Here is a 16,914-nt window from a genome sequence, read left to right on the forward strand (position 1 = left end):
ATGCAAGTCGATGTTAATGCGCTCAATGCTAGACAAGGTTCTCATACTCAATCTACAAGACCTACTCCTGCTAGACCTACTCGTGTCAGTCTAGAGTTTTATCGTCGCTTATGCCAAGATCGAGTTACGTGTTATCGATGTTTGAAACCCTACGACGCCTCTCATCAAACTGCAGAAGGCCGCCCGGCGGGATGTCCTAATTCAGGAGTGTCTTCAGCTGAGATGGATGCTTTTGTCTTGGAAGCCCAACGTAATCCCTCATCAGTTTCGGCGGTGGCTATGACGGTGCCTACTACTCATGGCAATCAACGCTCTAACCATCACAGAGTTCCGACTTCTCGTTTGCTAATGACGCCTTCGGTTTTACCTCGTCAAAGTATAAATTTTGGATTTCAACAAACTCCTGCGGCTATTAGACCGGGTCTTTTGTCTTCTTTCCCACCTTTACCATCCCAATCTCCATCGTTAGCTTCCGAATCCACGGTTCCGGCTGTTTCTCAACCAAATCCCACTGCGGGTGTTGCGGCTTTATTTCACGAATATAGGAGTGTGGAGCAACCGGAAGATTTTAGTCATGGGGGTAATGAGGATGAGTACTTTTCGGCTCAACCAATGTTCAGTGAAGAAGGTGCCGGTCGAAATGAGCAAATTTCTGCTCTTGCCTTCCATGGTGAGGGAGGCAACGACTCTCGTTTAATTCTATCGGTTTTACTCAGCTGTGGGAAGAAGTTTTCTCCAGCTCGAGCACTGGTTGATTCTGGAGCCTCTCGAAGTTTTTTGGATAGATCATTAGTTCAGAAACATCACCTTATCCCAAAGATTCGACCTTTTCCGATCACTTGTGTTACGTTTGACGGCTCCAGCGGAAAGGATAGTGTGGTCACGCACGAGTGGGAAGGTCATTTATTTCTTCAAGGATTACACGAAAACCATCAATTTCAATCGAATATCTCTCTCGACATAACGACTCTTGGAGGTTATGACATTATCCTAGGTGTTGACTGGTTAAAGCATCATGATGGATGGGTTGGGGGTGTGGGTCCGACTTTGAAGTTGGAACAACCCATTTCTGTTCATGGAAAATTGTCCCATGGTGAATACTCCCCTGTTTTGTCCCGTCCGAGTTCTTCAATTTTTCAACCTTTTCAGACTGGTCACCGTTTTTCCCCTCAACTGCACTCCAAATCTGCAACTGCTGTCTCATCTTCATTATCCCTCACTCCATCTTCACCCCCTTTTTCGCTTCCACCTCAATTTGCCAAGTATGCTAATGTATTCACTCCTAAACAGGGTGGGTCTTTACTACCGCCGCATCGAGAAGGGTTTGATATGTCTATCAACTTGAAGCCGGGGGCAGTGCCTACTTTCGGTGGGTCATATTTGTTGGCTAAGTTGGAACAAAGTGAACTAAAGGAATGGATTGACACACAGTTGGAACAAGGCAACATTAGGCCCTCTTCGTCATCAGCCGCGTCACCGATTTTTTTTGTTAAAGTACCGGGCAAGAAGAACAGGCCTTGTGTGGATTATCGGTCTCTTAATTCAATCACTGTCCGTGACAGTTTTCCCATCCCTTTACTTGGGGATCTTTTAACCAGGATTACTGGTTGCAAGTTTTTTACTAAATTAGATCTGAAGTCTGCTTTCAACTTTATTCGAATCAAGGAAGGGGATGAGTGGAAAACAGTGTTTCGTACTCCTTGGGGATTATTTGAATGTCTTGTAATGCCCTTTGGCCTCGCAAATGGTCCAGCTTGTTTTCAACGCTTTATTCAATCCGTTTTATCTGAATTTTTAGGTGTTTCTTGCTTTGTGTATATTGACGATATTCTCATTTTTTCCAAGACTTATGATGAACATACTATTCATGTAGAGCAAGTACTACAACGTCTTCAAGATCATAAGCTTTCTGTTTCTCCCGACAAATGTCAATTTTATGAAAATGAAGTTACTTTTTTGGGTTTTGTTATTTCCGAGAATGGTTTAAGAATGGACCCAAAGAAATTAAGTACGATTGCAGATTGGCCTTACCCTACTAACTCAAAACAATTATTTCGGTTTTTAGGTTTTACGAATTTTTATCGCAGATTTATTCATCATTTCTCCTCCATTTCAGCTCCTTTAACTTCTCTAACTCGTGCAGGTGTGAATGTGGTCCAGGGTCTTGCTTCTGCTGAGTGTATTTCAGCATTTCATCTTTTACTTAAATCTTTTACAACGGCTCCGTTATTATCTCATTTTGACTTTGATAGGCCAAGAGCGTTACAAGTGGACTGTTCTGGATTCGCCATGGCTGCCATTTTATCACAGCCGGATGATAAAGGAAATCTTCTGCTGGTCTCATTTTTTTCTCGCAAGTTGACACCTTCCGAAAGGAATTGGCAAGTCCATGACCAAGAATTAGGAGTTATTGTTGAGTCTTTTGGCGAATGGAGAGCTTGGCTGACAGGAACGGATACTCCAGTCTCCGTTTTTTCAGATCATGCTAATCTGTGTTACTTCATGACGTCGCAGAAGCTGACGCCTCGACAGGCTCGATGGGCATCTTATCTGACGCAATTTCACTTTCAAATTCTACATACTCCTGGAAAGACGAATCCGGCGGATCCTCTTTCTAGACGACCTGATTATGAGGAGTCTTTTTCGGATTCTTCTTGAATGACATTACTCAAGCCTTATATGATAAAGGAGGGGGTAACTGTTTGTTCCATTGATACTTCTTTTATAATCCCTTCTCCTGAAACTCGTGAGATGCTTATTAAATCTTATGCAGGAGTTGAGGAGTTAGAAAGTCCTTCCTCTTTTTTTTCTCTTCGTGGAGGGCTATGGTGGTTTCGCGACAGGTTATATGTACCTGCTTCGTTAAGGTTACACCTTCTTTCATCATTTCATGATACTCCTTTGATGGGCCATCCTGGGATAGCACATATGCTAAGCTTAGTCACCAGGACATATGGATGGAAAACCATTAGAGAAGATGTTATTAATTTCATCAAAAGTTGTGACTCGTGTCAGAGGATTAAGAGATCTACGCAGTCTCCTCAAGGGGAGTTGATCTCGTCGGCTGTTCCGGATAGACCATGGAGTACTATCGGGATGGATTTTATAGTCAAATTACCAAATTCTTCAGGTTTTGATTCTATTCTTGTGATTACGGATTATTTCTCCAAAGGTGCACATTTTATACCGTGCAAGGAGTCGATGAATGCGCCACAATTGGCATCTCTTTTTATTTCGCAGTTCTTTCGATATCATGGATATCCAGACAAGATTGTAAGCGATAGAGGTTCTACTTTCGTTTCCACATTTTGGAAAGAAGTGCAATCGCAATTACGAATAAAATCAGCTCCTTCCACTGCTTTCCATCCACAAACAAATGGTCAAACAGAGAGAACTAATCAGACGTTAGAATCCTATCTTAGGCATTTCATTAGTTATCGACAGGACGATTGGAGCGAGTGGCTACCAATGGCGGAATTCTGCTTCAATAACACTCCATCATCTTCAACAAAATTTTCGCTGTTTTTTGCGTGGCAAGGATTTCATCCCAGGGCAAATAGCTTTACGGAGATATCGCGAGTACCTCATGCTGATCAGTTTGTAGAACATCTGGAAGCAACTCACCTTAATCTGTTAATATCTTTAAAGCATGCGAAGGAGCAGCAGGCGAAATTCTACGATGCGCATAGAAGACCAGCTCAAACTTATTCAAAAGGAGATTTAGTTTGGTTGTCGAGACAGAACATTACGAGTTTTCGACCTTCGCAGAAATTGGATCATAGGAGAATAGGACCATTTAGGGTAGAAGAAATGGTGGGAAAGAATGCGGTTAGGTTGAATTTGGGGAGTTCTTATTCTCGACTTCATCCTGTTTTCAATATATCCCTGATTTCAAAATATATAGAGCCTTCTGTAGGCGGAAGAATGACAGTAACTCACAATTTTTCTGATTCTGCCCCTGTAGTTCCCATCAAAGATTGGAGACAAGTTTCGGGAATAATAGATTATAGAAAGAGAGGAAAGGCTTCACCCGAATATTTAATAAGATGGGCAGGAAGACCAGTTTCGGATGATACATGGATACCATTAACAAATATGTCATCAGATTTAGATTTATTCATTCTCACTTTTCATCATAAATATCCTCAATTTCCAACTCCACCTTCAGTCACTTGGGAGCGTTTTGAAGTAGGATATAAAGCAGCTTTGACGTTTTAGAAAATTTTTTTTGTGTGATAAGATAAATATTGTTTAGACCAGACGGTAATCATTATTGTAATGATTGGAAATATGTTGTGTTATTTTTCTTTATCTTTTTATCAAATGTTGTTAAGACAACAAGTTATGTACGAAGAATGTTGTCAGGAATTTGATTTAGAAGGATCAAGAAGAATTGTTAGATGTTTTATGTGTTTAGTATATATATGTTACACTTGTACACAGTTATGTTTCTTTTTCTCTTATCGAATTATTAAAGTATTTCTCCTCACTCGAATACGTGCCTACAAAGGCTAAATGAGCCTTTCGAAGGTACACCCGAGCCCTTACATGATGGCAACTCATCATCTCATGAATATTCAACAATCTCCACAGTATAAACTTTTGCTCTCTGGATCTCAACATTCAGTATTTTCAAAATTTGCACCCTTTTTTGCGATGAACATTGATGAGAACCCTTGAGCGGTGGCATCATGGCTGCCGATGGCTTTCTTTGTGATGCTATCATATCATAGTTTGTTAATGAACTTATCGAGTTACTCCCTTACTAAGTTGCTGCTAGCCTTAGTCCAGGTGTCTGATACAGAAAGCTTGTGACTATGGACTGAAACAGCCAGCTAAATCCACCAGATCCCAGAAGGTTTTTGAACTGCATGCACAAATCAGGTAGCTGGGATTCACGAGGGACTATCATCTTGGGAGCTTCGCGCTCAAATCTCAATATCACATCCCGTTCAAGCACAACTACGAATTCGCCGATCCAACAGCATTACACAAGAATGTACCATTCATTATGCTCCACTGCAAGTATAGCTCTCATGACCATGTGTACAGTCTTGACAACCCCAGTGGATCTGGATAGAAACGTAGACACTGTACTAAGATTAGGAACACTATACCCTGGGACCATTGTGATATCAAAACTTGACAAAATCGATCCATTGGACTCAAAACTTGCAGCCGAAATGGTTTCTTTGGAATTAACACTCGCAGCACCATCGGGAACCGCAACGAACATCGTACCACCAAAACAACATGGACTTTCTGGGGTATTGGGAATTCAAAAGACAGATTCATTTAAACATTCATCTCAACGAAAACAACGCTTTAGGATCTCACCAGATGTTGAAATGTGGCTGGAGGACCAAACCGTACAGCCCATAAAGCCAGTGTCACATCTACTAGAAAATCTTCAGAGTATCATCCCCTATAACAATCTGGTGTTTGAAGCTTCACCATCCAGGCTTTCAGCACATAATTTTCAGGAGTCTGTTTCGAGAAATTCACAAATCCATGAAGTTTCGACTCGTAGCTTACCAAGGTTTTATGCGAATTCTCTCCAAGGCTCCACCCTTGACCCATTTGCAGTGAATTTCGAAAATATGGTGCAAGATCATCATCGTTCAATCATTAAACCTCGTTTTTCCAAATTTAATCCCACCTCAAAGGTTCCAGAGGAGAAGAAAATCTCAGGAACATCTAAAAGTGGATCTAAAGAATCCCTCCCAATCGGAGGCCAAAATGAGGCTTCAACCGTTTCCAATAGTCGAAGAGCTTACAGAACAATACTTAGCAATACATCCAATCTTTCAACAAGAGGAAGACAGGAACTTTGGGCACATGATCGACTCAAGACAGAGATTTCCAGGTGGTTTAAACAGATGGAAGGTACTTTAAAAAAAAGGATCAAAGAAGATGAACTTATTCGAATAGTACCAACTGATATCATCAGAAAAGCACTCAATGTCGCCCACCGGAGATTGACAACCGCATTTCTTGGATATCTGGTTAGAGATTACCAAATGAAAGGTAAAAACAATGAAGAACTTCTAAGTCGGGGGTGGGAATATCTGAAGAGCTACATGGTTCAATGGGAAAGTGTCAATCTTGAAGTCGTTCTCAACCTCCAAGGCATTCAAGTGGAAAGCTATGTCGGGGCATGGACTCCAGCCCACCTCCTAGCATATTTGATGTCGGTAGATGGAAGGAAGCCCTGTCCTCCTGAGGTCCTATCAAAGTTTGTTTTTGGCTGGGACAAATCGAATGCATTATAATTTTTTTCCTGGCTGGAGGACTTCAGAAAGTCGAGATGTTATGTTGAATTAGTCTGTTCTGCTTCTCGTCCAATTTAATCTGCTGTCCGTGACCGATTCCCTTTCTTTTTAATTTGGACCTTCTTATTTAAAAGATGTATGAAATCTCGTGCAATTCGCCAAAATTCACATTGCCCAGGAGCTAATCTCAACCAAGTCCGTCACCCGCGCAACTCGGGGCGACTGAGATAGCCCTGCACAGGTGTCAAGTCTCACACAATTCTGCAGCGCTCCCTCCACGAATTTTGATGTGTGGTTTTAAATCACTTTGTAGTTCCAAGAGGTCCCTCACAGCCTACTAGAACGTGAAATGCTTCGAGTGAGGTAAGCTCGCCCTTACCCAGTGTGTTCATATTGAAGTTCATAGCAAGCGGTCCAATCGTCCAGGCTAGAAGTGATAAACAAAAGCCTGATATGACCTCAACATATGCTCACAAATGAACACATACGCGCAAATGTTCAAGAAACAACAGTTAAATTCTTGAAATGCTGACTCCTTATCATGTCAATATCATTATCATCAACAATTTCTACATTCTAAATTTGTGCTCACTGGATCCTAAGATTCAGTCCTTTCAAACTTTACACCCTTATTTGCGATGAGCATGGATGGGAATTTTCGAGCGGAATGCATTTTCGTCTTCTCATCATGTCTGCTAATGGCTGTCTTTGCCAAGCCATATTATCATACTTTGTTAGGGAATTCATCGAGTTACTCCCTTACTAAGTATCTGCCAGTGCTAGGTTCTAATCCAGGTATCTGATACACCCGCGCTATTGTCCTATGCAATGAGGAGTTTCAGGAGTTAGTAAAATTCACTGGCGAAAATCTCGTGAGCCTTGGTATGGGCTGAAACAAGCAGCTAAATCCGACATACATAGAAAGGTTTTTGAACTGTCTGTCATCAGTTAGTTGGGAGCCGGGGTTATCATCCTGAGAACTTCGCGATCAAGCACACCTATAACTTCGCCGAATCCACAGAATCATACTAGAATGTACCATTCATTATGCGCGACTACAAGTATCGTTTTCATGACCATTTGCCCACTCAAGACAACCTCGATGAATCTGAATGAACATCTAGACACTGCATTAAGATTAGGAACATCAACCCCTGGAAACATTGCGAAATCAAACCTTGACGAGATAGGTTTATTGGAGTCAAAACGTGCAGCGGAATTAGGTTCTTTGGACTTGTCACTTGCACCACCATCTGGAACTACAAAAAAAATGGTACCATCAAAACAAAATCAACTGTCTAGCGCATTGGGAATTCAAAAGACACATATATTTAAAAACCCATTCCAAGAAAAACAACACTCTAGGATCTCATCAGATGTTGAAATGTGGCTGAAGGACCAAAACGTACAGGATCAGATCACAGAGCCAGCGTCGCATCTACTAGGAATTAAGCACAGCATTATGCCCTATGACAATTTGATGTTTGAAGCTTCATCATCTAGTTTTCCAGCGCATAATCCACAGGACTCTGGTTCAAGAAATCTACAAATTCACGGAGTTCCAACTCATAACTTACCGAGATTAGGTTCAGGGTCAAATTCTTTGCAAGGTTTTCCCACACGTGACCAGTCTGCAGAAAACTTTGCAAATAATCTTGAAAGTCATCCTATCCAAATGTCAAGAGCTTCGCAGGAGAAAGGAGTTTCTGGAAAATTTAGAAGTGGATACGAAGAATCACTCCCGTCCGGAGGGACAAAGGAGGCTTTAATTGTCCCCAAGAGGCGTAAATTTTACCGAGTGATACCTAGAAATATGCCCAAGCTATCAACATTAGGAAAAGATGAACTTTGGGTATTTGATAGAATGAGGGGAGAGATTGCAACATGGTTTGATAATTTGGAAGCTTTTTTAAAAGAAAGAATCCACCAAGATAGAATCATTCGTATAAAACCCATCGATATCAGAAGAGCACTTGGTTTTGCTCACTTGAAATTGACGGCCGCATTCTTTGGATTTCTGGTTAGCCATTACGAGATCAAAGGAAAAAGCAATGAAGAACTTCTACGTCAGGGGTGGGAATATATGAAGAGCTACATGATTCAATGGAAAGTTGTTGATCTTGAAGCCGTTGTCGACCTCCAACACATTCAAGTAGATGATGGTGTCCGATCATGGACTCCAACCCACACTTTGGCGTATCTGATGTGGGTAGATGGAAGGATTACCTTGTCATCTGAGGTCCTATCAAAGTTTATTTTTGGCTGGAAAAAATTGAATGGAAGATAAATTTTTTTCTTTGCTAGAGGATTTCACAATGCCGAGGTGTTCTTTGAGTTAATCTGTTCTTCTTCTTGACATTGTTCACCTCAATTTGCTCTTCCTGATCGAATCCTTCACCTTTTTCAAGTTACACCTTCTTACCTTATGAAGGGAACATGAAATTTCAGGCATTTTTCAAAATTCACATTGGCCATGAGCTACTCTGAAAAGTCCCTTAGTCCACCCTCGCGACCCAGAGTGACTGAGAAACCCTTGTATGTATGTGCAAGCCCCACACAGTTCTGGAGCGCTCCATCCAAGACTTTCGATGTGTGTTTTAAATCACTCCGAAGTTTCAAATGCCAAAGCCCATTAGGTGTAGAATGCTTCGAGTGAACTAAGTTCACCTTTATCGGTGTTATTCTGTTCAAGTTCACAGCAAATGGTCTATTGATCGAGGCTAGAAGTAAGAGAGAATAGCCTGACCTCGTCATATGCTAGCAGTTTAACATAAACGGTGAAGTACTCAAGAAGCTAAGTCGAAACTCTCGCCAGCTGTATCATGATAACAACTTGTCATCTCATATATTTAACAATCTCTACATCATGAATTTTTGCTCGCTGGATCCCAACAATGACATCCACTCTTTTCAGATATTACGCCCTTATTTGTGATAAACATTGATAAGGATTCTTGAACAGAATTTCTTTCTTTCTTATCATTGCTGTATTTGCGAGGCCAGCTTATCGTAGTTTGTTGGTGACATCATCCAGTCACTCCCTTACCTACATAGTTGCTGCTAGTTTCTAATGTATCTGATACATACACCAGCTATGGTGCTATGCGATGTGAGGATACGGTTTCAGGTGTTAGTGACATTCAAACATTCTAGTAAATCCGCCACATTTGGAAAGGTTTCTAAACTTCACGTCATCAGTGAGCTGGGAGCTGCTGGGAGACGGGACCATCAATTTTAGAGCTTCGCATTGTAATCTCGCTATCGCGATCAAGCACAGCTTTTTTGATGCAGTCACCGATTCGGCAGCATCACGCAAGAATGTACCCATCATTAATATTATGGTTGACTACAAGTATAGTTTTCATGACTATTAGCACAGTCTTGGCAACCCCAATGAATCTGAATGGAGATCTAGATACTGCATTAAGATTAGGAACATCAGAACCTGGGACCATCGCGATATCAAAACTTGACAAAATAGACTCATTGGAATTGACACTTGCACCCGCAATGAGTTCTTCGGACTCGTCACCTGCACCCGAAATAGATCCTCTGGACCTGACACTCGCACCATCATCTGGAATCGCAACCAAAATCGTATCACCAGGAAAACTTCGACTTTCTGGGGCATTAGGAATTCAAAAGATAGATCCGTTCAAACAATCAGCTCGACAAAGGCAATACCTTAGAATCACACCAGATTTTGAAATGTGGCTCGAGCACCAAAACTCACAGCTCACAAAGCCCGCGTCGCAGATGCGAGGAAGTCATCACAATATCATATCCAATAACAATCCGATGTATCAAGCTCTACCGTCCACTTTTTCAGGCCAAGACCTTCAGGACACTGACTCAAGATATTTACAAACCCATGAAGTTTCAGCTCATAGCTTATCAACATTGCACGCTTCAGCATCAAACTCGGTTCAAGGCCCTTCAACACGTGAACCAGCTGCAGAACACTTCGCAAATCTCATGCAATATCAACATCACTCAATTATCGAACCTCCTACTTTTGAAAGTCATCCCGTCCAAATGTCAAGAGTACCGGAAGAGAATGTAATTTCAGAAACATTCAGAATTGGGGTCGATGCATCCCCCCCACCCAGAGGAGAGCATGTGGCTTTCATTGCCCCCGCTAGTCGTAGATCTTATATTGCATTACACAACAATATGCCCAGATTGCACAATTCAGGAAGACAAGAACTATGGATCCGGCCTAAACTTCGGGCAAAGATTGCAAAATGGTTTGATGATATGAAGAGTATTTTAATCGCGAGAATCCAAGAAAAGCAAATGATTGGAATAACGCCTGATGATATAAAAAGAGCACTTAGTTTTGCTCAATCAAAACTGACAACCGCATTTTTGGCATTTCTGCTCCAAAATTATGATCATATAGAACGCCAAGGTAACCAAGACATTATACGTGGGGGGTGGGATTATTTGGAGAGCTCCATGGCTGAATTTCAATACGTGAATCTTGACGTCGTTCTTAATCTCAAATACTATAAAGAAGCTCGTGGTTATTGGGAATCGAATCCAGACCAGATTCTGGCATATCTGATGTGGAAGGATGGAAGGAACACCTTTTCGTCGGTGATCTTATCAAGATTTCTTTATGGTTGGGAAAAGTTGAATGGTTTGAAATTTCCTTTGCCTACAAAGTAGAGCCTAGAGGAGAGGACTTCACAAACTCGAGATTTTTTTGAATTTCTTTGTTTTTCTTCTCTTTCACCTCAATTTACTCTTGGTGTTCAAAGGCTTTACTTTTTTATTTGATTCTTATTTTACAAAACAAATCTGGAATCCCAAGAAGTCTGCTGAAATCCACATTGCGCAGGTCAGGATGGGGGCGCAAAAAAAATAACGCACTAAGGCGCGCGCCAGGCGCCTAGGCGTAGGGCGCACCTAAACATCTTGAAAAGGAGATGGTCACACCCAAAGGCCTGTATGCCTCATAGTGCGAAAGTGGGGCTTTCCTTGTGTTTATTTTCTTATAAAATCCATTTCAAGTCTTTCACAATAACGTGCCAGGGCGCGCCTTTTTTTTGAGGCTGTGCCCCCATCCTGAGCCTTGACATTACAGCGCTCAATGATGTACACATGCCAACCCCCGTGACCAGGTCTGCCTCGACATTACAGCACTCAATGACGTCAACTTCCAGTCTAGTTCTGTCTGATTTGATCTCCGAAGTTGCCTCTGATCCCACGGCTAAGGCATCGACCCGGCCCGACCCGGCTCTCAGAATGCAGGCCGATTCGGGCCTCCTTTTTGCCCTGGCCCGCTCGACCCGGCCCGGGCGTAAATGGCGTAAAAAAAATTTTCGATGCTGTGTGGCTCAGCATTGAGAGGATTGACCTTTTGCTCACCTCTGCATCGATTAATTATGGCCTCTAAACGCCCTCGCGTCTCTGATGGCAGCGCAATCATAATCACCGACTCTCCAACAAAAGCCAAGACCACCCAAAGCTCTAAAACACCAGCACCTCCACGCAAAAAAACCGAGATCGACAACTCACACAAGTCCTCTTGGGTCTGGCAGCATTTCAAGACTGAACGTGATGATGTTTCAAAAGAAATATCAAACATATGTCAAGCAACTATTCCAACCGCAGGAGGTAGAATCTGTGGACTTTCACTGAAACCGGATAAATCCTGCAGCACAAAGTCGATGGCGCGCCATTTGGAACGCCGTCATCAAATTTACGAAAGCACCGTAGTTGAGCGTGGATCAATGAAGAGCTATACCACCAATGGGAACCTCCAGAATGTATGTTGACTTTCTTGTATTGACTGTCATCTTTGTTTGTTCTCTGGCTGAGTATTTCAATCCTAGATCCCTAAACTCACTCGCGAGAATCTCAAGACTAAGCTACTTTGCCTCATTTTCATGAAGGAGCTACCTTTCAACTTTGTCGAACCTCCAGAACTACGAGAGCTACTTGAAATGTGTAACCCTGCAGTCTCGCCGTTCCTAGTTGGCGCCGATGCTCTTGCAGATGCTGTACGAAAGACTTTGGTTGAAATGAAGGTAGTGATGAAGGAGATCTTTCAAAATCAAACCGCGGTGAGCATCACCTGCGACGCTTGGACATCCCCAAATCGCAAATCAATCTTGGGTGCCACAGTTCACTGGATTGATGAAAGTTTCCAACTGCAAGAGGCCATACTCTGTCTCAAAGAGATTGATGGCGAGCATACCGGTATCAACCTAGCCAATCATCTCATTCCGGTCTTTGAAGAGTATGGCCTACTTGATAAGGTCTTCTGTATTGTTGCTGATAACGCTAGCTCAAACGGTACAATGGCCGATGCTCTCGAAAGAGTCTGTCCAAACTTCAACCGAGACCAAAATCTCCTTGGATGTGTTGCCCATGTCATAAACCTCATTGCTCGAGACGGACTCAAAACATTTGCCAGAAAACTCGGTGAAGATGGTCCAGTACCACGCGATCTTGCTATTCTCCTGGAACCGATTCAAACCTCGGATGTCAACTCAGTTCTCACTTGACTCCTCAAGCTTATTGCTTGGATCTACAAGTCGCCGCAGCGCTTACAGTCATTTCTCAAGCAAGTTGAGGCTGACTTAGGCTATCAACTCAACCTCGTCCGAAATGTCGACACAAGATGGAACTCTGACCTAGACTGTTATCGCCGAGCACACCAATTACGTGTTTCAATTGACACAAAATGCCGAAACAATCCTGAATATAGTCCATATGCTCTGTCAGATGACGAGTGGAAGCTCATTGGCCATCTCATTGAATTCCTGGAGCCGTTCGAGTCTGCTACAAAGGATCTTTCAGCAAGCAAATACCCAAGCCTTGGAGATGTAATTCCAGTATATGAATGGATCATTAAGAAATTGAACTCGGTACGTTGGTTTTTGATAATCTTCTTATTCTGTCTCACAATGTTGACTTTGCTCATATTTTGATAGAGCTGGTGTAACTACAAGGCTCAAGAGCTCCGACAAGCCATTCAACCAATGAAAACGAAGGCCGAAACATATTACAAAAAAGTCCTTGTGAAACCTGTTTATCTCTGTGCTCTGATTCTTGACCCACGCAGCAAGGATCAAGAGTTAAGCGATACAACTCTAGCGCTTGCTGGACTCGATCATCGGGATGATTGGAAGACACTCTTCTTGAACGAGTGTAAAAAATTTCATGTCGATGTGCCCGTAGTAAACAATGAAGAATCTGGACCGCCACCTGAAGATCGTCCTCGATCTTTTGTCACTAAAAAGAAAGCTCAAGGCATCAAGGCCGAGCTTCAAACTTATCTCTCGACCGAGCGAGAGGACGAAACTTACACCCCACTTAAGTATTGGCAAAACGAGGGTCACAAATTTCCGATTCTTTCCAAGATGGCACACATCTTCCTTGCTATTCCAGCCACCAGTACTCCTACCGAGCGTGAGTTCTCCACTGCAGGTAGGACAATTACCGACCTTCGTAGTTCGATGAAAACTCAAACCCTTGAAGCAGTGGTTTGCCTCAAGAGCTTCAATAAATTCATCAATAAAATAATGAACTCCAAAAAAATCATGTGATCTACATTTATTGTATCTACACTACAGTATTCGGAGCAATAAACAACATCCCCACTCAGTCACTTTGACTCGTTCCGCTGCTTACTGACTTTGCTGAGCTCTTCAGCTCGCTTTTTCCTGCTCTCACATCGCTCCCACCTGCCGGGCCCCTTTGGGTCGGGCCCTTTCGGCGGCTCGTGAGCACACTACTTCCGGTCTCCTCAGCATTTTGAGGAGGCCGTGAAAACCTGGGCCCGGCCCGTCACCGGTCCCGGCCCGGTGGCCCCAGTCCCGGGTCGATGCGTTACCCACGGCCACCTCCTGTTCATCTTGGGTGTGGCAGTACTTTGTCACCAAAGGAGTCAACAACGTCCTCAAGACCATCTACCAAGCCCAAGAGGGTTTCATTGACTCTACAACTAACACTGCTGAGATGCCAACTGCCATATGCAACAAACCTCTTGCTGTTGACAAGAACAGCAGCAGCAAATCAATGAGCCAACATCTTTCCCAAGCACATCAGATTGAACCTCCTGTTCAAACCAATCAACCCACTGTTTTGGCCTTCTATATCAATGGTGAGCCTGTCCAAGTGATTATTTTTTTGCTTTCTCTGCTTGTTTCTAAGTTTTCATTTCTCTTTATTCTTGTCCTTTTCCAACTTTTTGATTTGGAGTTTTCTCTTCAATCTACTTTCCCTCAGGTCAGACCTCTCAATAGAGCCATCCTCAAGGTTGCATTGATCCTCCTGGTTGTCAACCAAGATGTACCAGTCTTGTTTTTCAACGGTAAGGAGGTCCACAAGATCATCAACATGATCAACCGCGCGGCTCACACTGTATTATTGAAATGGACTGCCATCTTGGATGGCATATTGGACGCTTCCAAAGCCAAACAAGCTGCAATCATGAAACTCCTCTCTTCCATTGGACATTTTAGTATCACTTGTGGCAGATGGATGTCTCCCACCAACCTTGCAATTCTTGGTGTAACAGCACACTGGATCTCTGACTACTATCAGCTCCATGGTATCACTCTGGCTTTGAAGCCGATCAAAGTGCCTCACACCGGCTCCAACTTGGCTGCTCTTCTCAAGCAAATTATTGACTCTTTTCACCTCTCTGAGTGTCTGTATTGCATCAATGCCAATAAAACATTGAACACCACCACCATGGGCCAAGCCCTTGCAACCTTGATTCCCCAGTTTGACACTTCCCCAAATTTACATGGGTGGGTTGCCCATGTTGTCTACTCCTCTATTTGAATATGTGTGTTTGGAGCTTGTGCTCTGCTCGGGGTGGGGACTGTAGCATTGGGATCTACATTCTAATCCCTCCACTCCCGTCCCTACTAGTTCATGTAGATAAGTCTCCCCCAGCCTCAACTAGGCCCAAGGGATCTGTATCCCTTTAGGAACCTAGCAGGTTACAGAGAGGCCAGCAGGGGGGGATTCACCAAATGCTGAGAAGAGGTGCTGTCAGACCCCTCTCTCTGGGAATAAGTAGCGTGTTCAGAGTTCTGACAAGCTCCCCTACCTCTGAAATTGGTTCCTCTGGCCCTTTCCTGCCATTAACTTATGAATCTGTTAGTGTTTTACATTTCTCTTGTGTCTCACTTCTTTTTTATCTGCAGCCTCTGGAGAGATGCTTGAGCCTCAGCCTGTATTGATGCACATATGTACAGCCTTGTTCTTTCATTGCAAACGTTAAAACTACCTCAGTTCAGTCGGGTTTCTTGAATCTCCTTAAGGTTTTGACTGTATCTCTTTGAACTTCTTGCAAATATAACTTTATGTAATGTTTATACAAGTTTCCTACCCATCTACCTTGTAATTTTATCGCATCAACTGATGATCCGTGATAATGAAGCAGAGACACTCCACCTACTCCAAACAAGTGGCCAGTGGGACCTTCAGAACCATTTCGTTTCCATATTTCTTTTACTGTACTCATCACTTCAGACTTTGACAAGACCCATCTTTGGCCATCTCACATATAAGAGAATAGCTGGTCTTCCCGTTTAATTTGGTTCAGCTTCACTGTCTTCTTTAGGGCCTCCACTGGGTCTAGGTAAGTTGGTTGTTTCTTTAGGATCAGATACTGTATCTCCTTCTCTTTTGCCATCTTTGATTCATAAATTGCTAATTCAAGATCTCTGTTTCTTTCAACCATTTGCAAGTTTTTCAATTTTGGCACTCGTTTCTGAGGGTTGTCCAACACAATCTCCCTGAGTCTTGCTAACCCCCAGAATGCCACCAGCGTAACTGCTACAATTGCACTTGCTTTTCCTCCTCCGTCTCTTAATTCATTTACAACTTGCTCTATGTGTGACAGAAGGACTGGCTGATTCTCATTTGACGTTCCGTTTTTGGGATTTACTTTCACTCTCTTTTCTCTGTTCTCTGACTCGTATTTTCTTGAAGCACGTAGGGATAGTTTGATTATGTCTTCATCCAATTCTGGAAAGTTCAACTGATGAATTTATACCATGTTCTTAACCCAACTAGGTATTTCCTTATGGTGTCTGATTTTATTGTGTGTTCCAACGTTTCTTCCGGGTTTCTTCTCTCACTTGGCCATAGCACAAATTTGTAAATCATGTCTTTTGTAGCTGGTAAAAACTCTCTCCTGCTTTGTCCTCTTCCTTCACTAAATTTTACAAACTTCTTGATCCTGGAATTTTACAGCTTCATTAAGTATCTTCTGCCCATTCCCCTCCTAGTTATTCTCAATAAGTTTTTCATCTGACACCGTACTTGTTCCGTCTGGACCGGTTTTAAATTTGTACAGGTTAGGAGGTTTCTTCACTTTTGGGTGCTTAGGTGTGTTGACGTCCGGATTCTTATTTGCCGTGCGTTTGGTATAGCAGCCAGGGTAGGTTGCTTGGAAGAGGGATGTGCAGTTGTTTCTCCAGGTCTTCTTCCAAGTTATCACCTTGTGACAGAGCGTTGGCGGTGTTTTCTTTGGAGGTTAATCGCTTCTCCTTGATTCCACACTGGTACTCTGTAAGTAGGATCTGAATCTTCTTCCATTTGTCATTTACCTACTGATCTTTTGACTTTCTGTTTTGCACTACCCCTTTGGTGGTTGTGTTATCTGTGTGTA

The 16,914-nt window shown here is 42.7% G+C and overlaps 2 protein-coding genes across 2 annotated transcripts; both read left to right on the forward strand.

Moving 5' to 3' along the window:
• On the forward strand, nucleotides 1–6,272 carry MELLADRAFT_102317 (uncharacterized protein; the record flags this gene model as incomplete). The annotated part of the gene is made up of 2 exons (XM_007404962.1): nucleotides 1–670; nucleotides 4,885–6,272. 2 exons carry the CDS (start codon nucleotides 1–3, stop codon nucleotides 6,270–6,272), a joined length of 2,058 nt encoding a protein of 685 aa, XP_007405024.1.
• Nucleotides 6,273–7,305: 1,033 nt separating this feature from the next.
• MELLADRAFT_102318 (uncharacterized protein) lies at nucleotides 7,306–10,943 on the forward strand (the record flags this gene model as incomplete). The annotated part of the gene is made up of 4 exons (XM_007404963.1): nucleotides 7,306–8,522; nucleotides 8,721–8,811; nucleotides 9,327–9,401; nucleotides 9,579–10,943. The coding sequence occupies 4 exons, from the start codon at nucleotides 7,306–7,308 to the stop codon at nucleotides 10,941–10,943; spliced, it is 2,748 nt and encodes a 915-aa protein (XP_007405025.1).
• Between the last annotated feature and the right edge of the window lie 5,971 nt (nucleotides 10,944–16,914).

This window comes from Melampsora larici-populina (genome assembly GCF_000204055.1).
Source record: "Melampsora larici-populina 98AG31 unplaced genomic scaffold MELLAscaffold_3, whole genome shotgun sequence".
NCBI lineage: Eukaryota > Fungi > Basidiomycota > Pucciniomycetes > Pucciniales > Melampsoraceae > Melampsora > Melampsora laricis-populina.